This window comes from Chiloscyllium punctatum, chromosome 46, assembly GCF_047496795.1.
Source record: "Chiloscyllium punctatum isolate Juve2018m chromosome 46, sChiPun1.3, whole genome shotgun sequence".
Lineage (NCBI taxonomy): Eukaryota > Metazoa > Chordata > Chondrichthyes > Orectolobiformes > Hemiscylliidae > Chiloscyllium > Chiloscyllium punctatum.
In genome coordinates, this window is record NC_092784.1 from 60,683,509 (window position 1) to 60,708,182 (window position 24,674).

At 52.5% G+C, this 24,674-nt stretch overlaps 1 protein-coding gene across 2 annotated transcripts in view; it reads left to right on the forward strand.

Annotated features, from left to right (window-relative positions):
* The first annotated feature begins 259 nt into the window (after positions 1–259).
* LOC140468189 (adenylate kinase isoenzyme 5-like) overlaps positions 260–24,674 on the forward strand; it is a 600,803-nt gene continuing 576,388 nt past the window's right edge. Inside the window, exons 1-6 of one of the 2 annotated variants that reach the window (XM_072564424.1) lie at positions 260–732; positions 9,598–9,784; positions 12,059–12,226; positions 15,489–15,661; positions 16,107–16,220; positions 20,613–20,801. In XM_072564424.1, the coding sequence (XP_072420525.1) occupies positions 673–732; positions 9,598–9,784; positions 12,059–12,226; positions 15,489–15,661; positions 16,107–16,220; positions 20,613–20,801 (891 nt within the window). In that variant the 5' untranslated portion in view covers positions 260–672. The remainder of the gene's footprint in view (positions 733–9,597; positions 9,785–12,058; positions 12,227–15,488; positions 15,662–16,106; positions 16,221–20,612; positions 20,802–24,674) is intronic. The other variant, XM_072564423.1, reaches the window with a different exon arrangement.

The following is a 24,674-nucleotide window of genomic DNA, read 5'->3' on the forward strand; positions in this document are numbered from 1 at the left end:
GCAAACCGCTCTCAATGAGGACCTGCTGCCTGTGGGAACCAGAGAGTGGGGTCTGCTGGCTTTCTGCTGGAGTTTGTTCCCAATCTGTGGGCAGAGCCTGCCCAGGGTCAAACCGACAGGAATACTCCCACCAAATCACCGAGAACACTTCAGGTCCCATTCAAACCATCAGATAAATCCTCCTGGGTTGTGCCTGTACTGATCTCAATCTGCCATACGGCATTACCAAGGCAACACTTACCAGAGACTGAGCATAAATAAATAAAGGTCTATCTGGGCAGAACATTCCTCTGAATGTGACAGAAAGAGAGAGGGAGGGAGAGACATCAACACTGGGACAGAGACAGACTGAGAGAGAGAGAGAGAGAGAGAGAGAGAGCAGAACACAGACAGACACAGAGAGAGAGAGTGTGTGTGACCAAGACAGAGAGAGAGAGAGAGTGTGGGTGACTGGGGGAGAGAGGGGGTAGGGGGAAAGGGAGCAGGACGGGAGAAGGGAAACACAGATTGGGAGAGAGGGTGCGGAGAGAGAAAAGAGTCTGTGAGTGAAACCAGAGAGAGGGAGAGAGATTTAGGGAGAGAGCGAGAAGAGAGAGAGAGTGGAAGCTGGGGAGGAACACACACACAGCATCAACAGGAACCTGAGATTACTGAGAGGAGAGATTCTTCAGGATGAGTAACACTGAAGCGAAAGATTACATTTCCAAAAGGCAAATCCCTCTGCTGTTCGAGGTAAGGGTTTAAAATCCATCCATCTTATTCTTTTCGAAATAGCCTGAAATGTTTTGAATATTATTGTTCAACATTGACCAGCTGGAACTCATGTACAAGGTGTGTTCAGATCTGAGCTGGGGGTGGTTAGGGGATTAGGGTCAGTGTCAGCAGGGGACAGGGTGGGGGGGGGGGAATGAACACCCAAAGGTGACTGGGGACACCCACTTACCATTCCGAACATTCCCCCCTCACTCCCTCAACACCTCCCCCGGGAAATGAGGTGTTATTGATAAGTGTTGTTTGAGACGTCGGGACATCGGGTTCACTCTCAGTGTGTGTGTCTGTGTATCTGTGTGCGTGTGTGTGCATGAGAGGGAGTGTGTGTGAGAGAGAGAGTGTGTGTATGTGAGAGTGTGTGTGTGTGTGTCTGTGTGCGTGTGTCTCTGTGTGTGTGTGTGTATTTGTGTGTGTCTGTCTGTCTGTGTATGTGTCTGTGTGTCTCTGTGTGTGTCTGTGTATCTGTGTGTGTGTGTCTGTCTGTGTGTGTATGTGTGTGTGTGTCTGTGTGTGTCTGTGTGTCTCTGTTTGTGTCTGTGTGTCTGTCTGTGTGTGTGTCTATGTGTGTGTCTGTGTATGTCTTTGTGTTTCTGTGTGTATCTGTGTGTGTATATCTGTGTCTCTCTGTGTCTGTGTATGTACCTATGTGAGTATGTGTGCAGTTGTGTCTCTGTATCTGTGTGTCTGTATCTGTGTCTCTGTATCTGTGTCTCTGTATCTGTGTGAGTATCAGTGCGTGTGTCTCTGAATGCATTCAGAACCATTCCTGGAGCTCTCTGATAAAGGGAGCAAGTGTTGCACACACACACACACACTCTCACACGCACACACACTCTCACATACACACACTCTCTCTCTCACACACACTCCCTCTCATGCACACACACACTCTCTCACATGCACACAAACACTCTCTCTCACACGCGCACACACTCTCACACACACACTCTCACAAGCACACACACTCTCTCACACACTCACACTCACATGCATGCAAACACTCTCTCACACACACACACACTTTCTTTCACATGCACACACTCTCACTCTCACACTCACTCTCACACGCACACACACTTTCTCTGACATGCACACATACTCTCTCTCACCTGTACACAAACACTCTCTCTCACATGCGCACACACTCTCTCACACACGCTCTCATGCACACACACTCTCTCACAAGCACATTCACTCTCTCACACACACACTCACACTTTCTCTGACATGCACACGCATTCTCTCTCTCACACATACACTCTCTCACACTCACACACTCACTCTCACACTTTCTCTGACATGCACACGCACTCTCTCTCACATGCACACTCACACTCTCTCTCACATGCACACAAACACTCTCTCTCATGCACACACACTTTCTCTCACATGCACACAATCTCTCTCACACTCACACTCTCTCTCACATGCACACAAACTCTCTCACACACTCATGCAAACTCTCTCCCACACTCTCTCTCACATGCACACGCAATCTCTCTCACACACGCACTCTCTCACATGCACACTCGCTCACAAGCACACTCGTTCACACACACACTCTCTCTCACATGCACACACACTTTCTCACACTCACACACACTCTTTCTCACACTCACACTCTCTCACACACTCTCTCTCACACACACTCTCTCTCACATGCACACAAGCACTCTCTCTCACACACTCTCTCTCTCTCTCACACAGACACACACTGTCTCTCTCTCTCTCACACACTCTCTCACACACTCTCTCACACACTCACACACACAATCAGGAGTCATTCTCCCCCCCAGCCTCCCGGTCTACACAGCACTGCACATACAACTCTATCTGCTTATATGTGACATACACCCAACAGTATACATTCCATACCCTGTGTTATCTGGTGAATTGTATTGCCACACTGGGATTTGTACCAACTTCCTCCATGCCACACCTGGATTCACCACAGTCACGGTGCTTTGGAAACTCTCCCCCCTGGTGTGTTACTGACTGACCCATGTCCTCAGTCAGTCAGTGACTGCTGTCAACTTCAGTGAGAAATTGCTGCTCCCACAGGGGGCAGGTTGCTATAGCAACACATCATCAGTAGGTCCCCAAACGGGAGATTTCTGAGCGGACACATGAGTTGTAAATGGCCAGGCCCTTCAACAAATCTGAGTGAGGCTGAGTGAGGTTTGAGCTCTGGAACCTCAGGCACTAGCTCCAAGTGAACCATTCTAACTCCGAGCCATCTCGCTGTAGGATTGACTCAAATGGGCTGCAGACAGTTCCCAGTGGGTCTGAAGGGAGGGTCAGCCCAGCTGGGGAATTACTCAGACACTGCTGGGAGAACACTGGGCATCTGGGGCATGGGTTCCGGACCCCATGTGCCAACGCCAAACCCTCTCTGACAGTACAGTCACGGCACCAATCGCCAGGAACTACTCACGGAGCCCGTACATCAGACAAAGGTTAATACCAAACCACCATCAGCTGGTATGAGGGCAGGTTGGAAAAATGTTGGTGAAAGACAAGTTACAGCAAGAGAGAAGGAGAGAGGGAGAGGGAGGGAGAGAGAGAGGGAGGAATAGAGGGAGGGAGAGAGAGGGAGGGAGAGGGAGAGAGGGAGGGAGTGGGAAAGGGAGAGGGAGAGGAAGGAGGGGGTTTCGGAGCTTGGATCCCAGGTGAAGGCACTGTCAATAAAGCACCAAAACCCCCACCCCACCACATCCCCGTAACACCATGGGGCTAATCCTGCGTTTCATCTTCACTGTCCTGTTCCCCCAATCTCCAGGTTCCCTGAGACACAGGGGGTCCCTGTGGATCCCAGCCTTGAGCAGCACAAAGATCTCAACAGGATCACAGGGCTGTAGGAGTGTCCAGAGAGAGGGGCAGGAGCAGATGGTTTAATGAGGAGATGGTCTGGAATCATTCCGATCAACTGTAGTTGGAAATGAACCTGCTCCTACCCACCAGTATACTCCCCCTGAACCAGTAAAACCACCAGTATACACACCCTGACCCAGTAAAACCACCAGTATACACACCCTGACCCAGTAAAACCACCAGTATACTCCCCCTGAACCAGTAAAACCACCAGTATACACACCCTGACCCAGTAAAACCACCAGTATACTCCCCCTGAACCAGTAAAACCACCAGTATACACACCCTGACCCAGTAAAACCACCAGTACACTCCCCCTGAACCAGTAAAACCACCAGTACACTCCCCCTGAACCAGTAAAACCACCAGTATACACACCCTGACCCAGTAAAACCACCAGTACACTCACCCTGAACCAGTAAAACCACCAGTATACTCCCCCTGAACCAGTAAAACCACCAGTACACTCACCCTGAACCAGTAAAACCACCAGTATACTCCCCCTGAACCAGTAAAACCACCAGTATACACACCCTGAACCAGTAAAACCACCAGTATACACACCCTGACCCAGTAAAACCACCAGTACACTCACCCTGAACCAGTAAAACCACCAGTACACTCCCCCTGAACCAGTAAAACCACCAGTATACTCCCCCTGAACCAGTAAAACCACCAGTATACACACCCTGACCCAGTAAAACCACCAGTACACTCACCCTGAACCAGTAAAACCACCAGTATACTCCCCCTGAACCAGTAAAACCACCAGTATACTCCCCCTGAACCAGTAAAACCACCAGTATACACACCCTGACCCAGTAAAACCACCAGTACACTCACCCTGAACCAGTAAAACCACCAGTACACTCACCCTGAACCAGTAAAACCACCAGTACACTCCCCCGACCCAGTAAACCACCAGTATACTCCCCCTGACCCAGTAAAACCACCAGTACACTCCCCCTGAACCAGTAAAACCACCAGTACACTCACCCTGAACCAGTAAAACCACCAGTACACTCCCCCTGACCCAGTAAAACCACCAGTATTCTCCCCCTGAACCAGTAAAACCACCAGTATACTCCCCCAAACCAGTAAAACCACCAGTATACTCCCCCTGACCCAGTAAAACCACCAGTACACTCCCCCTGACCCAGTAAAACCACCAGTATACTCCCCCTGACCCAGTAAAACCACCAGTACACTCACCCTGACACAGTAAAACCACCAGTATACTCCCCCTGACCCAGTAAAACCACCAGTACACTCACCCTGACACAGTAAAACCACCAGTATACTCCCCCTGACCCAGTAAAACCACCAGTACACTCCCCCCGACCCAGTAAAACCACCAGTACACTCCCCCTGACCCAGTAAAACCACCAGTACACTCCCCCTGACCCAGTAAAACCACCAGTATACTCCATGACCCAGTAAAACCCACTTGTACGCACCCCCTGATTCAGTGAGACCCACTTGTTCACCCTCCTGAACCAGTGAGACCTGAATCTAGAGCTTCTTCTCTAGAGGTAGGGACATTACCACCTCCACCCTGAGTCTCTGAGCTGCTGTGTGATGACAGATGGGAGTTTGTGAGGGGTTAGGTAATATGACCCAGATGTGGGATCTTAGAGTCATGGAGTCATAGAGATGTACAGCATGGAAACAGACCAGATATCCCAACCCAATCTAGTCCCACCTGCCAGCACCCGGCCCATATCCCTCCACACCCTTCCTATTCATATACCCATCCAAATGCCTCTTAAATGTTGCAATTGTACCAGTCTCCACCACATCCTTTGGCAGCTCATTCCATACATGTACCACCCTCTGTGTGAAAAAGTTGCTTCTTAGGTCTCTTTTATATCTTTCCCCTCTCACCCTAAACCTATGCCCTCCAGTTCTGGACTCCCCCATCCCAGGGAAAAGACTTTGTCTTTTTACCCTATCCATGTCCCTCATGATTTTATAAACCTCTATAAGGTCACTCCTCAGCCTCCGACGCTCCAGGGAAAACAGCCCCAGCCTGTTCAGCCTCTCCCTATAGCTCAAACCCTCCAACCCTGGCAAAATCCTTGTCAATCTTTTCTGAACCGTTTCAAGTTTCACAACATCTTTCCGATAGGAAGGAGACCAGAATTGCATGCAATATTCCAACAGTGGACTAACCAAAGTCCTGTACAGCCGCAACATGGCCTCCCAACTCCTGTACGCAATACTCTGACCAATAAAGGAAAGTATACCAAACACCTTCTTCATTATCCTATCTACCTGCGACTCCACTTTCAAGGAGCTATGAACCTGCACTCCAAGGTCTCTTTGTTTAGCAACACCCCCCAGGACCTTACCATTAAGTGTATAAGTCCTGCTAAGATTTGCTTTCCCAAAATGCAGCACCTCGCATTTATCTGAATTAAACTCCATCTGCCACTTCTCAGCCCACTGGCCCATCTGGTCCAGATCCTGTTGTAATCTGAGGTAACCCTCTTCGCTGTCCACTACACCTCTAATTTTGGTGTCATCTGCAAACTTACTAACTGTACCTCTTATGCTCGCATCCAAATCATTTATGTAAATGACAAAAAGTAGAGGGCCCAGCACCGATCCTTGTGGCACTCCACTGGTCACAGGCCTCCAGTCTGAAAAACAACCCTCCACCACCACCCTCTGTCTTCTACCTTTGAGCCAGTTCTGTATCCAAATGGCTAGTTCTCCCTGTATTCCATGAGATCTAACCTTGCTAATCAGTCTCCCATGAGGAACCTTGTCGAATGCCTTACTGAAGTCCATGTAGATCACATCTACTGCTCTGCCCTCATCAATCTTCTTTGTTACTTCTTTAAAAAAACTCAATCAAGTTTGTGAGACATGATTTCCCACACACAAAGCCATGTTGACTATCCCTAATCAGTCCTTGCCTTTCCAAATACATGTACATCCTGTCCCTCAGGATTCCCTCCAACAACTTGCCCACCACCGAGATCAGGCTCACTGGTCTATAGTTCCCTGGCTTGTCCTTAACGCCCTTCTTAAACAATTACACCACGTTTGCCAACCACCAGTCTTCCGGCACCTCACCTGTGACTATCGATGATACAAATATCTCAGCAAGAGGCCCAGCAATCACTTCTCTAGTTTCCCACAGAGTTCTAGGGTACACCTGATCAGGTCCTGGGGATTTATCCACCTTTAATGCGTTTCAGGACATCTTGTTGGGAAGTTTGGAAAGTGACCTGGAAGTGGGAAGTTCCTGAGACTGTCCTGTTGGTCTGGGTGAGATTCCTTTCCAGCCTGTACTGCTGACTATTTGACCAGGGAAGGTGGCACCTGGGCATTAGCTAAACCCAGTAGGAATGTCCCCTACAGATGCCCCTCGGGCCTGGAGAATTCTGACCATTAGACCGGACCAGTGACTAATATCCAGGGTAGGTGAAAGGATTCCATCTGGATCCAGCAACATTCCCACTGGACAGTATCAGCGCCTGGATATGGGACAGGGCTGCATGCGGATGTGATAGCTTCCTGTCCAGATTAATACACACAGCAAGATCCCGAGAGCTGAAGCAACCTGCAGTAAGGGGGCTGGTAAAGCGTAAAGAGCCAGACAAGACAAAGCATGGACTGCGTTTGACATTGTGCAGATCCACAAGGATTCACACATGGCCTAACGTTCCCCACAGGCTCCTGCTCCTGATCCCATCCTCGTGGTGTCTGTACACGAAAGGTCAATATTCCTCTTCAGGCAGAGTTCCGGATAGCTTGATGTTTTACAGTGCATCAACAAATCCTCCAAACAACTCATTACGGGGAATTTATTTATAGCTCTCTGAACAATCTCTTCAAAATATTCCATTAACCACAATCCTGAACACGAAGAGGTCACAGCCTGCAGTGGGGTGAAGTGGAATCTCTGTGTGGAGTGGGCAGGATGTGCCTGTGTGTAATCATCACCCCCTCACTGAGTTTATCCCTCACTCACCATCCAAACAGCCAAAGCTGCACCAAACCAGTAAAGAAACAGATGGATTTTCGCACACGTACCAAAGAAGGGAAACCCAGGTGCAATAGCACCACCAACCACCGAGGGGGGGAAGGGGGGAGGGGGAGGTGTCATTATACTGTGACATGTTTACATAGCCAGTTCCCGTTATAGGTATAGGAATGTATCGTGGCTGGGCTAAATTCCTGTGAAGTTAAAAGATGTAGAGTTTCCTAGATTATAAACTGTGTTCTAAGAGGTTCACGTGGAGTATGTTTTTCTTTAGATTACTTGCAGTGTGAAAACAGGCCCTTCGGCCCAACAAGTCCACACCGCCCCGCCGAAGCGCAACCCACCCAGACCCATTCCCCTACATTTACCCCTTTACCTAACACTACGGACATTTCACCCTAACCTGCACATTTTTGGATCGTGGGAGGAAACTGGAGCACCTGGAGGAAACCCACGCAGATTCAGGCAGAATGTGCAAACTCCACACAGTCACCTGAGGTGGGAATTGAACCCAGATCCCTGGTGCTGTGACACAGCAGTGCTAACCACTGAACCACCGTGTTGCCCATATGTGTGTGTATATATATCTACACAGAGGGAGATGACTGTCTTGGATAATGATTCATTATTGTGTCACCTGGTCACTGAAGCATTAATAATGTGTTAAAAATTTAACATTGTCACTTTAAAAAAAGCATTTAAAATGTAACTTTATAATAGGTCATGGTGGCTCAGTGGTTAGCAGTGCTGCCTCACAGCACCAGGGATTGGGTTCGTTTCCAGCCTCAGGTGACTGTCTGTCTGTGTGGAGTTTGCACATTCTCCCAGTGTCTGCGTGGGTTTCCTCTGGGTGCTCTGGTTTCCTCCCACAATCTAAGGATGTGCAGGTTAGGGTGGATTGGCCATGGGAAATTGCCCATAGTGTTCAGGGAAGTGCAGGTTAGGGTGGATTGGCCATGGGAAATTGCCCATAGTGTTCAGGGAAGTGCAGGTTAGGGTGGATTGGCCATGGGAAATTGCCCCATGGTGTTCAGGGAAGTGCAGGTTAGGGTGGATTGGCCATGGGAAATTGCCCATAGTGTTCAGGGAAGTGCAGGTTAGGGTGGATTGGCCATGGGAAATTGCCCCATGGTGTTCAGGGAAGTGCAGGTTAGGGTGGATTGGCCATGGGAAATTGCCCCATGGTGTTCAGGGATGTGCAGGTTAGGGTGGATTGGCCATGGGAAATTGCCCCATGGTGTTCAGGGATGTGCAGGTTGGGGTGAATTGGCCATGGGAAATTGCCCCATAGTGCCCAGGGATGTGCAGGTTAGGGTGGATTGGCTATGGGAAATTGCCCATAGTGTTCAGGGATGTGCAGGTTAGGGTGGATTGGCCATGGGAAATTGCCCCATGGTGTTCAGGGATGTGCAGGTTAGGGTGGATTGGCCATGGGAAATTGCCCCATAGTGTTCAGGGATGTGCAGGTTAGGGTGGATTGGCCACGGGAAATTGCCCGATGGTGTTCAGGGATGTGCAGGTTAGGAGAGATTGGCCATGGGAAATTGTCCCATGGTGTTCAGGGATGTGCAGGTTAGGGTGGATTGGCCACGGGAAATTGCCCGATGGTGTTCAGGGATGTGCAGGTTAGGGTGGATTGGCCATGGGAAATTGCCCCATAGTGTCCAGGGATGTGCAGGTTAGGGTGGATTGGCCTAGGGAAATCGTCCCATGGTGTTCAGGGATGTGCAGGTTAGGGTGGATTGGCCATGGGAGATTGCCCCACGATGTTCAGGGATGTGCAGGCAAGGTGAGTTAGCCATGGGTAATGCAAGGTTACAGGGATACGGTGGAGCTGGATGTATTGCTGTTTTGGAGGGTCAGTGTCGATTTGATGGGCCGATTGGGCAGCTTCCACACTGCAGGTATTCTCTGCTGATTGTTGGATACTGAGTCAGTGTGAGCATGTGTTTCTCTCTCAGAGTATGTTGACAGGTCTCATGTACCACCGGCCTGACGAACCCCTGGAGTATCTGGAGAGCTGTCTGCAGAAGGTACGAGAGATTGGGGGCCTGGAGAAAGTACGGTGGGACACCTTCATCGTTCAGGAGAAACGGGCACTACCACCCGTCAGTGGGAGCGAGGGCAAGAGATCCATTTATCGGAGCGGTAAGGATCAGCCTCAAATCCTCTGTCGTCTACATTAATGTCCTCTGTCTGTTTCTGATTGTTATTCAGTGATCAGGCTTGGCACTGTGTGGTGGGGGCAGGGGGGGAAGGGGGTTTGAGGGATGTTTCGGATTGTTCCTTCCTGTAATGTTTTCGGGAATTCCCTGACTGGAGTCGGGAATCCAACTCCTGAGAAAGCTGATCCCATCTCACCACCATCACCTGACCCAACTCCATGCAAATAGCCAACTAAAAGGTGCTTCTTTGGAACTGCTCATGGATGGGTGTTGGGAAGATAACTCTTGGTCAGATGGTACGGATCAGGAAGATCCTCGTTTCCATCACATGACAGGAAGCAAAGCAGAAGGGAGTTACCATTTGTACCTTACTACACCCACCCACCACCATCTCTCAATGGAGTGGGGGGGGGGGGGGGGCACAATTCTCTCGGAACATACGGTTCAGGCAGAACAGCAACTCTAATTTATTTCAAGAATTAGATTTATACTGAAGCAAATCACACAAAGAAGTTTACAAAAAAACTGCACCTAACTTGCTAATTCTAAATATAGTGATGTTTCAAATCTTTTGTCAATGGGAGATGTCAGGGGTGGGTTCTTTACCCAGAGTGTGGTGGGGGCATGGAATGCGCTGCCCGTGGGAGTGGTAGGGTCAGAATCATTGGCGACCTTTAAGCGGCATTTGGATAGGTACATGGATGGGTGCTTAATCTAGGTTAGAAGTTCGGCACAACATCGTGGGCCGAAGGGCCTGTTCTGTGCTGTATTGTTCTATGTTCTATGTTCTATGAATGAAGGTGAACACCATGTGGGTGGTACTCCTGCTGGGCCCTGAACGAGAGGAGCCTGTGACCACCCTGTACAGTTCTGGTTGCCCTGCTATAGGAAGGATATTATTTAAAGGATGTTATTGAAAGGATCTTGTTAAGATTTACCAGGGTGTTGCCGGATATGGAGGGTTTGAGTGATAAGGAGATGCTGGAGAGGGGCTTCTTTCATTGGAGCCTAGTGGGCTGAGGGGTGACCTTATAGAGGTTTATAAAACCATCAGGGGCATGGAGAGGGTGACTAGCAAATGTCTTTTCCCCAGGTTGGGGGAGTTCCAAACTAAGGGGCATATTTTTAAGGTGAGAAGGGCAAGATTTAAAAAGGACACGAACAGTAATTTTTTTTTACACCAAAGGTAGTTTACGTGTGGAATGACCTTCCTGAGGATGTGGTGGATGTTGGAACAGTTACAATGTTTAAAAGACATTTGGGATAAGTTCATGAACAGGAAAGGTTTGGAGGGATACGGGCCAGGAGCAGGCAGGTGGGACTCGTTTAGTTTGGGATTATGGTCAGCATGGACTGGGTGGGCCGAAGGGTCTGATTCCATGCTGTGTGACTCTATGACTGTTGGATTCAGAAGTGGTTAGCCTCAGCTGTGATGCTCCAATGGTTGAATAGCCAACCTATGAAATGAGATTTGTTACAACTGAGAATGATTCAAATACTATGAAAGGCATTTTAAAAATGACCAGTGGGTTATTTAGAATTTGCAAGTTAAGTGCAGTATTTCTGTTACTGACCTATTTTGCTCCAATATACATCTGTTTTTGTTTAAGTGAATCAGACTTGCTGTTCTTTAGGAAGGGCTTATGCCCGAAATGTTGACTCTCCTGCTCCTCGGATGCTGTCTGGCCTGCTGTGTTTTTCCAGCACCAAACACACTCTCGACTCTGATCTCCAGCATCTGCAGCCCTCACTGTCTCCTCACTGTCAGAGCCCCTCTCACAGTATGGGTTAAATCAAAGTTTGTGTTGTAAACCCGGAGAGGCAGGTGGAAATTCTGACCTTCCATGAACACAGAGAAGAGCATCAGGAAGAGATTCAGAGTCATTACAATAGATGAGGAAGAGAGTGGTGACATTAAAACACATTACCTTGGTTACATTATGAAAGTAAAGCTGAGTTAAGTGACGCTGGATTCGGTGCTCTATGACTCTGTAACACTGAAAACAAAGCCTTGGTGTTTAAGTGATTTGGTGGTTTTAAATTGTAACTTGGTGATGGTGTGTGGGAGTAGAAGACGATGTAAATCAATGCAAAGCAGTTCATTTCCTGGATGTGTACAGAGCAGCTGATAATGGCTGGTTTGGAACTGTCGCTTTGTATTGAGTGGGAGTGTTGGCGATTGAATGCTGAAAGCCTGGGGCTGATAGTGGTTTTCAAAATGCCCCAGTGTTTGACCGTTTGCTCTGTCTGCCCTCAGCTTTCTCTGAGAGTCACAGCCTTAGTCACTGTCGGTATGATCGCCTCCCTCCCATTCACCAGTTCTCCATTGAGAGTGACACGGACCTGTCCGAGACAGATGAGCTCCTCGAGGAATACATGGTGTTTGACCCATCCAAACCCCGGCCAAGGATCATCCTGGTTATCGGTAAGGTCACTGGGAGCAGGGGGTCACTGGGGGGGCATTGGGGGAGGGGGGCACCGGGAGCAGGGGGGCACCGGGGGAAGGGGGCACTGGGAGCAGGGGGTCACTGGGGGAGGGGGGCACCGGGAGCAGGGGGGCACTGGGGGAAGGGGGCACTGGGAGCAGGGGGACACTGGGGGAGGAGGGCACTGGGAACAGAGGGGGCATCGGGATCAAGGGGGCACTGGGAGCAGGGGGTCACTGGGGGAGGGGGGGCACCAGGAATAGGGGGGCACCAGGATCAAGGGGGCACTGGGAGCAGGGGGTCACCAGGGGAGGGGGGCACCGGGAGCAGGGGGTCACCGGGGGAGGGGGGCATCGGGATCAAGGGGGCATCGGGAGCAGGGGGATACTAGGGGAGGGGGGGCACCGGGAGCAGGGGGTCACCGGGGAGGGGTTCACCAGCTGGGTCACTGGGAAAGCATCAGCGGTAAGGTCACCAGGGGGTCGTAAAGTCATGGGGGGGGGTCACAGGTAAGGTCACTGGGGGGTTATCAGTAAGGTCACCGGGGGTCGTGGGTAAGGTCACTGGGGGGTTATCGGTAAGGTCACTGGGGGTCATGGGTAAGGTCACTGGGGATTATCGTAAGGTCACCAGGAGGTCATGAGTAAGGTCACTGGGGGCTATCGGTAAGGTCACTGGGGGGTTATTGATAAGGTCACCAGGGGGTTGTGGGTAAGGTCATTGGGAGGTCATGGGTAAGGTCACCAGGGTGAGGGGGGTGGGGTTATTGGTAAGATCCACATCCTGCATGGTGTGGGTGGGACAGATCCCAGAACCATCTCATTCCGAGTGATCCCACTGCTCTGATCAGAGGCTGCCTGAAAATTCCTGGCACTTTCCCAGTTGTGAATCACCAGGAGAAGGACAGGGCTCAGTATAATCAGAAACCCTTGGACATTACACTGGAACTGGCTCTGCCTGAGGACAGTATAGACTGTGCTGTGTAGATGCCAGGGGATAATAGCAGACTGGGACTGACTGAGGACAGACTCAATGGGCCGACCATCCTCTCGTGTGCTGTCTCCATTTGACTCTGTGACTCTATGATTCATTCCTCGGCTGTGATATTAATACTTGTGAATGATGATGAAGCTAAACTGGGTGTGAAGGGATAATTACAGCCATAAACAGTTCTGTAGGAGCCAGGCACATCTCTCCCACACCTTGTGAATGACAGACTGACAAACTGAAGTAACCGTTTCTTTTTGGATGACTATATTTGATCAAGGTCTTAGATTCGAATGGGGGGAGGTATTAGCATAGTTGCCCCTTCCTGTGACCAGTGACACTGGGGGGGGGGGGGGGGGGGGGGGGGGGGGGGGGGGGGGGGGGGGGGGGGCATATCCATGCCTAGATTGGCCAGGATTGGATCTCATTGAATCCCTTCCCACTGCCCAATCCCTCAGTCATACTGGGGCTATCACCGGTCAGCCCAATACTTGCTGCCCCAGGGGATTGGTGTTCAGGAACATCCACTGCAGCCCACCTGCTGTGGGGTAACCCACAATGCCCCGAGGGAGGGGGTTCCTGTATTCTGATAAATCTCCAAGTCAGGATGGTGAGGGGCTCGGAGGGGAACTTGCAGGGGGTGGTGTTCTCATGGATCTGCTGCCCTTGTCCTTCCAGATGGAAGTCTGGATGCTGGTGGAGGCAGATACGATTGGGGCATTTAAGGGACTTTTAGATACACAGGATTGGTTTAATTTGGCATCACAGTGGGCTGGGAGGTCGGTTCCCATGCTGTACAGTTCTATGTTGGATGTTTAAGTCCTCGTGGTTTGAAGGTGATGTCTGAGGATCTGTCTCCAGGGCATAGAGTCATAGAGATATACAACATGGAAACAGACCCTTCGGTCCAACCCGTCCATGCCGACCAGATATCCTAACCCAATCTAGTCCCACCTGCCAGCACCTGGCCCATATCCCTCCAAACCCTTCCTATTCATATACCCATCCAAATGCCTCTTAACTGTTTGCAATTGTACCAGCCTTCACATCCTCTGGAAGCTCATTCCATACACGTACCACCCTCTGGTGAAAAGGTTGCCCCTTATGTCCCTTTTATATCTTCCCCTCTCACCCTAAACCTATGCCCTCTAGTTCTGGACTCCCTGACCTCAGGGAAAAGACTTTGTCTATTTTTCCTATGCATACCCCCCATAATTTTGTAAACCTCTATAAGGTCACCCCTCAGCCTCTGACACTCCGGGGAAAACAGCCCCAGCCTGTTCAGCCTCTCCCTGTAGCTCAGATCCTCCAATCCTGACAACATCCTTGTAAATCTTTTCTGAACCCTTTCAAGTTTCACAACATCTTTCCGATAGGAAGGAGACCAGAACTGCACTGATCTTGTAGATAGTCCGCACTGCTGCAGCTACTGAGGGAGTGGATGTGTGTGGGTGGGGAGTCGATCAAAATGGCGACCATTGTCCTGGATGTTGCCTTTCTGTACAACATGGGGAGTGGTCAGGAACCCAGCATTATCTCAATGACAGATTGATCTCTGCGTTGTCCTGCCTGTAATATCAGTGTCTCCTCCCTCCCTCCACCCCCAACACTCCCACTTTCCCTCCCTCCCTCCCTCTCTTCCTCCCTCTCTACCACTCTCCCTCTCTCCCTCCCTCTCTCCCTCGCTCCTTCTCTCCCTCTCTCCCTCCCTCTCTCCCTCTCTCTCTCCCCCTCCATCTCTCTCTCTCTCCCACCCTCTCTCTCTCCCTCCCTCTCTCTCCCTCCCTCCCTCTCTTCCTCCCTCTCTCTCTCCCTCCCTCCCTCTCTCCCTCCCTCCCTCTCTCTCCCTCTCTCTCCCCCTCCTTCTCTCTCTCTCTCTCTCCCTTTCTCCCTCCCTCCTTCTCCCTCTCGCTCTCTCACTCTTTCCCTCTCTCCCTCCCTCTCTCTCCCCTCCCTCCCTCTCTTTCTCCCACTCCCCCTCTCCCTCCCTCTCTCACCCTCCCTCCCTCCCTCTCCCTCCCTCTCTCCCTCTCCCTCTCCCCCTCTCCCTCCCTCCCTCCCTCTCCCTCTCTCCCTCCCTCCCTCTCCCTCTCTCCCTCCCTCCCTCCCTCTCCCTCTCTCCCTCTCCCTCCCTCTCTATCCCTCTATCCCTCCCTCCCTCTCTCCCTCTCCCTCCCTCTCTCCCTCTCCCTCTTTCCCTCCCACCCTCCCTCCCTCTCCCTCCCTCTCTCCCCCTCCCTCTCTCCCCCTCCCCCTCCCCCCCTCCCCCTGAAGGCGGCCCAGCCAGTGGTAAAAGGACACAGAGTGTGAAGCTGACCGAGTGTTATGGCTTTGTCTCAGTCTCCGTGGGTGAGCTGCTGAGGGAGAAGATGCTTCACAATGCCAGCACCAACCGCAAATGGGGCCTGATCGCCAAGATCATCACCAACGGAGAGTTGGCTCCTCAGGTAATGGAGGGCAGACAGCTCTGGGTATGGGCCGGTGGGAGGGGGTGGGGGTTAGGTACACCATTGCCCTTTCGGGAGGGAAATCTGCCATCCTTACTCTGCCCGGCCTCTCCATGTGACTCCAGACCCACAGCAAGGAGTTTGCCCTCCGAAATGTGCGAGAGAGGCCTCCAAGGGTAATTGGGGTGGGCAGCGAATGCCTATAGGTGCCCGGATCCTGTGAAAGAGGGATTAGGAGAATCTGAAGCTGTGTTGGTTTGAGGAGGACAGGGTGAGGTTAGCTCTGAGTCAGGTCAGTGGGTGATCCCCAGGGACTGGGCTCTGAAGGTCCCACACTCCATCAAGCCTGGAATACCAGGCCCGGACTCACCAGTGCCCAGGGTATGGAGCTGAAATCCTTGCCTGTTTGTGACGTTCAGAGCCGTTTGTTTTGGTTCCCTGGCAGGAGACCACGATAATGGAGATTAAGCAGCAGCTGATGCAGCAGCCCGGAGCTCTGGGATTTGTAATTGATGGATTCCCCCGGGAAGTGTCCCAGGCAATCAGCTTCGATGATCAGGTGATCACATGATCCAATCGGTCAACTCAAAAAGGAAAAACATTCACTGTCACAGAGTCCACACTGACAATCCCAATCCCAATCCCTGATAATCCCAATCCTAATCCCAGTCCCTGACAACCCCAATCCCAGTGTCTGACACTCCCAATCCCAAACCTAATGCCTTTCAATACCAATCGCAATCCCAGACCCTGACAATCCCAATCCCAGTCCCAGACCGTGACAATCCCAATCCTTGACAATCCCAGACACAATCCGAGTTCCTGACAATTCCAATCCCAGATCCTGACAATCCCAATCCCATTCCTTAACAATCTCAATGCCAATTCCAGACCCAAACAATACCAATCCCAATCCCACTCCCTGACAATCCGAATCCCAATCCTAGTCCCTGACAAACCCAATCCCTGACCCTGACAATTCCAATCACTATCCCAATCCCAATCCCAACCCCAGACCCTGAACCTCATAATCTAATATGTGTACGATGTAGTCACTGTGTGATTGGTTAAGGGACACTGTGTGGTGCACAACAACATTCTGATTGGAGGGATAAATCAGACGGCCTAATGATTGGGTCACGTTCCCCACTTTCAACAATAACATTCCCAGAGCTTTAACAGCAGCTGGAAACAGACAGAACCTCACCTTCAAATCTCAAAACACACAACATCCTCCGACAGTGCGGCACTCCCTCAGCACTGACCCTCCAACAGTGCGGCACTCCCTCAGCACTGACCCTCCGACAGTGCGGCACTCCCTCAGCACTGACCCTCCAACAGTGCGGCACTCCCTCAGCACTGACCCTCCGACAGTGCTGCACTCCCTCAGCACTGACCCTCCGATAGTGCGGCACTCCCTCAGCACTGACCTACTGACAGTGTCCACTCCCTCAGCACTGACCCTCCGACAGTGCGGCGCTCCCTCAGCACTGACCCTCCGACAGTGCGGCGCTCCCTCAGCACTGACCCTCCAACAGTGCGGCGCTCCCTCAGCCCTGACCCTCCAACAGTGCAGCGCTCCCTCAGCACTGACCCTCCAACAGTGCGGCGCTCCCTCAGCACTGACCCTCCAACAGTGCGGCACTCCCTCAGCACTGACCCTCCAATAGTGCGGCGCTCCCTCAGCACTGACCCTCCGACAGTGTGGCACTCCCTCAGCACTGACCCTCCGACAGTGCCCCCTTCCTCAGCACTGACCCTCCGACAGTGCCCCCTTCCTCAGCACTGACCCTCCGACAGTGCAGCACTCCCTCAGCACTGACCCTCCGACAGTGCGCTGCTCCCTCAGCACTGACCCTCCGACAGTGCCCACTCCCTCAGCACTGACCCTCCGACAGTGCCCACTCCCTCAACACTGACCCTCCGACAGTGCGGCACTCCCTCAGCACTGACCCTCCGACAGTGCGCTGCTCCCTCAGCACTGACCCTCCGACAGTGCCCACTCCCTCAACACTGACCCTCTGACAGTGCCCACTCCCTCAACACTGACCCTCCAACAGTGCGGCGCTCCCTCAGCACTGACCCTCCGACAGTGCCCACTCCCTCAACACTGACCCTCCGACAGTGCCCCTCCCTCAGCACTGACCCTCCGACGTGATCACTCCCTGAGAACTGTACTCATATTCAGTTTGCACGTGAGGTTGAAGTTTGTGGATTTTGGATAAAATTGTATGTTCTCTGACTCTGGACCGATTGTCCCTGAACAATAATGGGTAAATTGTGGTTGCAGGTTAGGGGTCATGGGCAAACTGAAATGTCTGGTTGGGAGTAAGATGGGGGAGAAAGATTAACATGTTCATCAGAAATGGGGAATATGGGTGTTCTCAACGCGGAGTGAGAATGTGGAGTGAGGGAATACTCAATGCGGTGTGAGAATGTGGAATAAGGGTGTTCTCAGTGCAGAGTGAGAATGTGGAATGAGGGTGTTCTTGGTGCAGAGTGAGAATGTGGAGTGAGTGTTTCTCAGTGAGGAGTGAGAATGTGGAGTGAGGGTGTTCTCAGTGTGGAGTGAGAATGTGGAGTGAGGGTGTTTCTCAGTGTGGAGTGAGAATGTGGAGTGAGTGTTTCTCAGTGTGGAGTGTGAATGTGGAGTGAGGGTGTCTCTCAGTGTGGAGTGAGAATGTGGAGTGAGGGTGTTTCTCAGTGCAGAGTGAGAATGTGGAGTGAGTGTTTCTCAGTGCGGAGTGAGAATGTGGAGTGAGGGTGTTTCTCAGTGTGGAGTGAGAACGTGGAGAGATGGTGTTTCTCAGTGCAGAGTGAGAATGTGGAGTGAGGGTGTTTCTCAGTGCAGAGTGAGAATGTGGAGTGAGTGTTTCTCAGTGCAGAGTGAGAATGTGGAGTGAGGGTGTTTCTCAGCGTGGAGTGAGAATGTGGAGTGAGGGTGTTTCTCAGTGCAGAGTGAGAATGTGGAGTGAGGGTGTCTCTCAGTGTGGAGTGAGAATGTGGAGTGAGGGTGTTTCTCAGTGCAGAGTGAGAATGTGGAGTGAGTGTTTCTCAGTGTGGAGTGCGAATGTGGAGTGAGGGTGTCTCTCAGTGTGGAGTGAGAATGTGGAGTGAGGGTGACTCTCAGTGTAGAGTGAGAATTTGGATTGCAGGTGCTTCTCAGTGTGGAGTGAGAATGTGGAGAGAGGGTGTCCCTCAGTGCAGATTGAGAATGTGGAGTGAGGGTGTTTCTCAGTGCCGAGTGAGAATGTGGAGTGAGTGTTTCTCAGTGCAGAGTGCGAATGTGGAGTGAGGGTGTTTCTCAATGCGAAGTGAGAATGTGGAGTGAGGGTGTCTCTCAGTGTGGAGTGAGAATGTGAATTGAGGGTGTTTCTCAGTGCGGAGTGAGAATGTGGAGTGAGGGTGTTTCTCAGTGCAGAGTGAGAATGTGGAGTGAGTGTTTCTCAGTGTGGAGTGCGAATGTGGAGTGATGGCTCTTCTCAATGCAGAGTAAGAATCTGGAGTGAGGGGGTTTCTCAGTGTGGAGTGAGGGGGTTTCTCAGTGTGGAGTGAGGGTGTTTCTCAGTGTGGAGTTAGAAAGTGGACTGAGGATGTTTCCCAGTGCGGAGTGAGAATGTGGAGTGAGGGTGTCTCTCAGTTTGGAGTCAGAATGTGGAGTGAGGGTGTTGTCAGTGCTGAGTGAGAATGCGAACTGAGGGTGTTTCTCAGCGTGGAGTGAGACTGTGGAATGAGGGTGTTTCCTGGTGTGGAGTGAGAATGTGGAGTGAGGGTGATTCTCAGTGTAGAGTGAGAATGTGGAGTGAGGGTGTTTCTCAGTGCGGAGTGAGAATGTGGACTGAGGGTGTTCCCAGTGCAGCGTGAGAATGTGGAGTGAGGGTGTTTCTCAGTGCGGAGTGAGAATGTGGAGAAAGGTTTTCACAGTATGGATTGAGAGTGTGGAGTGAGGGTGTTTCTCAATGCAGAGTGAGAACATGGAGTGAGGATGTTTCTCTGCGAAGTGAGAATGCGGAGTGAGGGTGTTTCTCAATGCGGAGTGAGAATGTGGAGTGAGGGTGTTTCTCAGTGCAGAGTGAGAATGTGGAGTGAGGGTGTTTTTCAATGCGGAGTGAGAACATGGAGTATGGGTGTTTTCAGTGCAGAGTGAGAATGTGGAGTGAGGGTGTTTGTCAGTGCAAATTGAGAATGTGGAGTGAGGGTGTTTCTCAGTGTGGAGTAAGAATGTGGAGTGAGGGTGTTTCTCTGCGAAGTGAGAATGTGGAGTGAGGGTGTTTCTCTGCAAAGTGTGAATGTGGAGTGAGGGTGTTTCTCAGTGCGGAGTGAGCATATGAAGTGAGGGTGTTTTGCCTGCGGAGTGTGAATGTGGAGTGAGTTTTTATCAGTACGGAGTTAGAATGTGGAGTGAGGGTGTTCCTCAGTGCGGAGTGAGAATGTGGAGTAAGGGTGTTCTCAGTACTGAGTGAGAATGTGGAGTGAGAGTGTTTCTCAGTGCGGAGTAAAAATGTGGAGTGAGGGTGTTTCTCAGTGTGGAGTGAGAATGTGGAGAGAGTGTTTCTCAGTGCGGGGTTAGAATGTGGAGTGAAGGTGTTTCTCAGTGCATAGTGAGAATGTGGAGTGAGTGTGTTTCTCAGTGTAGAGTGATAATGTGGAGAGAGTGTTTCTCAGTGCGGGGTTAGAATGTGGAGTGAAGGTGTTTCTCAGTGCATAGTGAGAATGTGGAGTGAGTGTGTTTCTCAGTGTAGAGTGATAATGTGGAGTGAGTGTTTCTCAGTGCAGAGTGAGGATGTGGAATGAGTGTTTCTCAGTGTAGAGTGATAATGTGGAGTGAGGGTGTTTCTCAGTGTGGATAAAGAATGTGGAGAGTGGGTGTTTCAAAGTGGGGAGTGAGGGAGTTTCTCAGTGCAGAGTGAGAATGTGGATGGTAATGTTTGGAGGTGTGTGTCTCTCTGAGATCTGTGTTCCAGACCTGGTGATCTACCTGTCGTGTGCGGTGGGCCAGCTGAAGGAACGCCTGGAGAAACGGGCTGAGGATGGTCGGCCTGATAACAATCCGAAGGCCATTCACCGGCGCCTGGTCACCTTTAAACAAAACATCATGCCCCTGGTCCAATACTATCAGGAGAGGAAGCTCATCGTGACGGTGAGTGGGACTGAACACCTGGGAATCCTCAGGCCCTTCAGCCCATTTACACTACAGCCTTCAGGAGAGTCACTATCTCATCCACCCCTACCCCAAGCCCTCGATATCTGCCCTTCATCCGGTCTCTCTCTCTGACCTTTCAGAATTGCCTCAGTCTTGTACCTGGTTTCCATCCCCACACAGCACACCCTCAGGAATTCCCTCCTATCCCACACTCCTTTAATTTCTGCAGTAACTTCACTCACTCACTCCTTCCCTCACAATCCTCTGTCATTCAGAACACTTAGCCCCCACTCCCCTCAATCACCCCCCACTCCCCTCAATCACCCCCCTCACTATCCCAATCACCTCCCACTCTCCTCAATCACTCCCCACTCCCCTCAATCACCCCCCTCACTATCCCAATCACCCCCCACTCGCCTCAATCACTCCCCATTCCCCCAATCACCTCCCACTCTCCTCAATCACTCCCCACTCCCCTCAATCACCCCCCACTCTGGTCAACTCACCCCATTCCCCTCAATCACCTCCCACTCTCCTCAATCACTCCCCACTCCCCCAATCACCCCCACTCCCCTCAATCATCCCCACTCCCCCAATCACCCCCACTCCCCTCAATCACTCCCCACTCCCCCAATCACCTCCCACTCTCCTCAATCACTCCCCACTCCCCTCAATCACCCTCCACTCCCCTCAATCACCCCCCCTCACTATCCCAATCACCCCCCACTCGCCTCAATCACTCCCCACTCCCCCAATCACCTCCCACTCTCCTCAATCACTCCCCACTCCCCTCAATCACCCCCCACTCTGGTCAACTCACCCCATTCCCCTCAATCACCTCCCACTCTCCTCAATCACTCCCCACTCCCCCAATCACCCCCACTCCCCTCAATCATCCCCACTCCCCCAATCACCCCCACTCCCCTCAATCACCCCCACTCCCCTCAATCATCCCCACTCCCCCAATCACCCCACACTCCCCTCAATCACCCCCACTCCCCTCAATCATCCCCACTCCCCCAATCACCCCACACTCCCCTCAATCACCCCCCACTCCCCTCAATCACCCCCCACTCTCCTCAATCACTCCCACTCCCCCAATCACCTCCCACTCCCCTCAATCACTCCACACTCCCCATCACTCCCCACTCCCCCAATCACCCCACACTCCCCTCAATCACCCCCCACTCCCCTCAATCACCCCCCACTCTCCTCAATCACTCCCACTCCCCCCAATCACCTCCCACTCCCCTCAATCACTCCACACTCCCCATCACTCCCCACTCCCCCAATCACCCCCCACTCCCCCAATCACCCCCCACTCCCCCCAATCACCTCCCACTCCCCTCAATCACCCCCCACTCCCCCAATCATACCCCACTCCCCAATCACCCCCACTCCCCTCAATCACCCCCCACTCCCCCAATCATACCCCACTCCCCCAATCACCCCCCACTCCCCTCAATCACCCCCCACTCTCCTCAATCACTCCCACACCCCCCAATCACCTCCCACTCCCCTCAATCACTCCACACTCCCCCAATCACCTCCCACTCCCCATCACTCCCCACTCCCCCAATCACCCCCCACTCCCCGCAATCACCTCCCACTCCCCCTCAATCACCTCCCACTCCCCTCAATCTCTCTCCACTCCCCTCAATCACTGCCCAATCGCCTCAATCATCCCCCAATCCCCCCAATCACCCCCCACTCCCCCTCAATCACCTCACTTCCCCTCAATCACCTCCCACTCCTCTCGATCACCCCCCACTCCCCAAATCACCTCCCAATTGCCTCAATCACCTCCCACTCCCCCAATCACCCCCAATCCCCCAATCACCTCCCACTTCCCACTCACCCGATCACCCATCACTCCCCTCAATCACCTCCCACTCTCATCAGTCACCTCCCACTCCCCTCAATTACCTCCCAATCCCCTCAATCACCCCCCACTCTCCATCACTCCCCACACCGCCGATCACCCACCACTCCCCTCAATCACCTCCCACTCCCCTCAATCACCTCCACTCCCCTCAAACACCCCTCACTCGCCTCAATCATCCCCCACTCCCCTCAATCACTCCCCATTCCCCCAATCACCTCCCACTCCCCTCAATCACCCCCCACTCCCTCCAATCACTCCTCACTTCCCCGATCAACCCCCACTCCCCCAATCACCTCCCACTCCCCTCAATCACCCCCCACTCCCTCCAATCACTCCTCACTTCCCCGATCAACCCCCACTCCCCCAATCACCTCCCACTCCCCCAATCACCTCCCATTCCCCTCAATCACCCCCCCACTCCCCTCAATCACCTCCCACTCCCCCAATCACCCCTGACTCCCCCAATCACCCCCCACTCCCTCCAATCACTCCTCACTTCCCCAATCACCTCCCACTACCCCAATCACCGCTGACTCCCCCAATCACCACCCACTCTCCCCAATCACCTCTCACTCCCCTCAATCACCCCTCACTCCCCACAATCCCCCAACTCCCTCAATCACCTCCCACTACCCCAATCAACTCCTACTCCCCTCAATCACCCCCAACTCCCCCCAATCACCCCCCGCTCTCCTCAATCACCTCCCACTCCCCTCAATCAACCCCAATTCCCCTCAATCACTCCCCACTCCCCCAATAACCTCCCAATCCCCTCAATCACCCCCATACCCCTCAATCACCCCCATACCCCTCAATCACCTCCAACTCCCCCAGTCACCTCCCACTCCCCTCAAACACCCCCACTCCCCACAATCACCCCCACTCCCCTCAATCACCCCCACTCCCCTCAAACACCCCCACTCCCCACAATCACCCCCACTCCCCTCAATCACCCTCCACTCCCCCAATCACTCCCGATTCCCCTCAATCATATCCCACTCCCCCAATCACTTCCCACTCCCTTCAATCACCCCCCACTCCCCTCAATCACCCCCATTCCCCTCAATCACTCCCCACTCCCCCAATCACCCCCACTCTCCCAATCACCTCCCACTCCCCTCAATCACCCCCCACACCCCTCAATCACCTCCAACTCCCCCAATCACCTCCCACTCCCCTCAAACACCCCCACTCCCCGCAATCACCCCCCACACCCCTCAATCACCCCCACTCCCCTCAATCACCCCCACTCCCCTTAACCAACCCCACTCCCCCAATCACCCCCACTCCCCTGAATCACCCCCCACTCCCCTCAATCACCCCCCATACCCCTCAACCACCCCCCACTCCCCCAATCACTCCCCACTCCCCTCAATCACCTCCCACTCCCCCAATCACGCCCCATTCCCCTCAATCACCCCCATTCCCCTCAATCACTCCCCACTCCCCAATCACCCCCACTCCCCCAATCAACCCCCACTCCCCTCAATCACACGCCCACTTCCCTCAATCACACCCCACTCCCCTCAATCACCTCCCACTCCCCTCAATCACCCCCATTCCTCTCAATCACTCCCCACTCCCCCAATCTCCTCCCACTCCCCCAATCACCTCCTACTCCCCTCAATCACCTCCCACTCCCCTCAATCACCTCCCACTCCCCTCAATCACCTCCCACTCCCCTCAATCACCCCCATTCCCTTCAATCACTCCCCACTCCCTCAATCTCCTCCCACTCCCCCAATCACCTCCCACTCCCCTCAATCACCTCCCACTCCCCTCAATCACCTCCCACTCCCCTCAATCACCTCCCACTCCCCTCAATCAACCCCAATTCCCCTCAATCACTCCCCACTCCCCCAATAACCTCCCACTCCCCTCAATCACCCCCATACCCCTCAATCACCTCCAACTCCCCCAGTCACCTCCAACTCCCCTCAAACACCCCCACTCCCCTCAATCACCCCCACTCCCCTCAATCACCC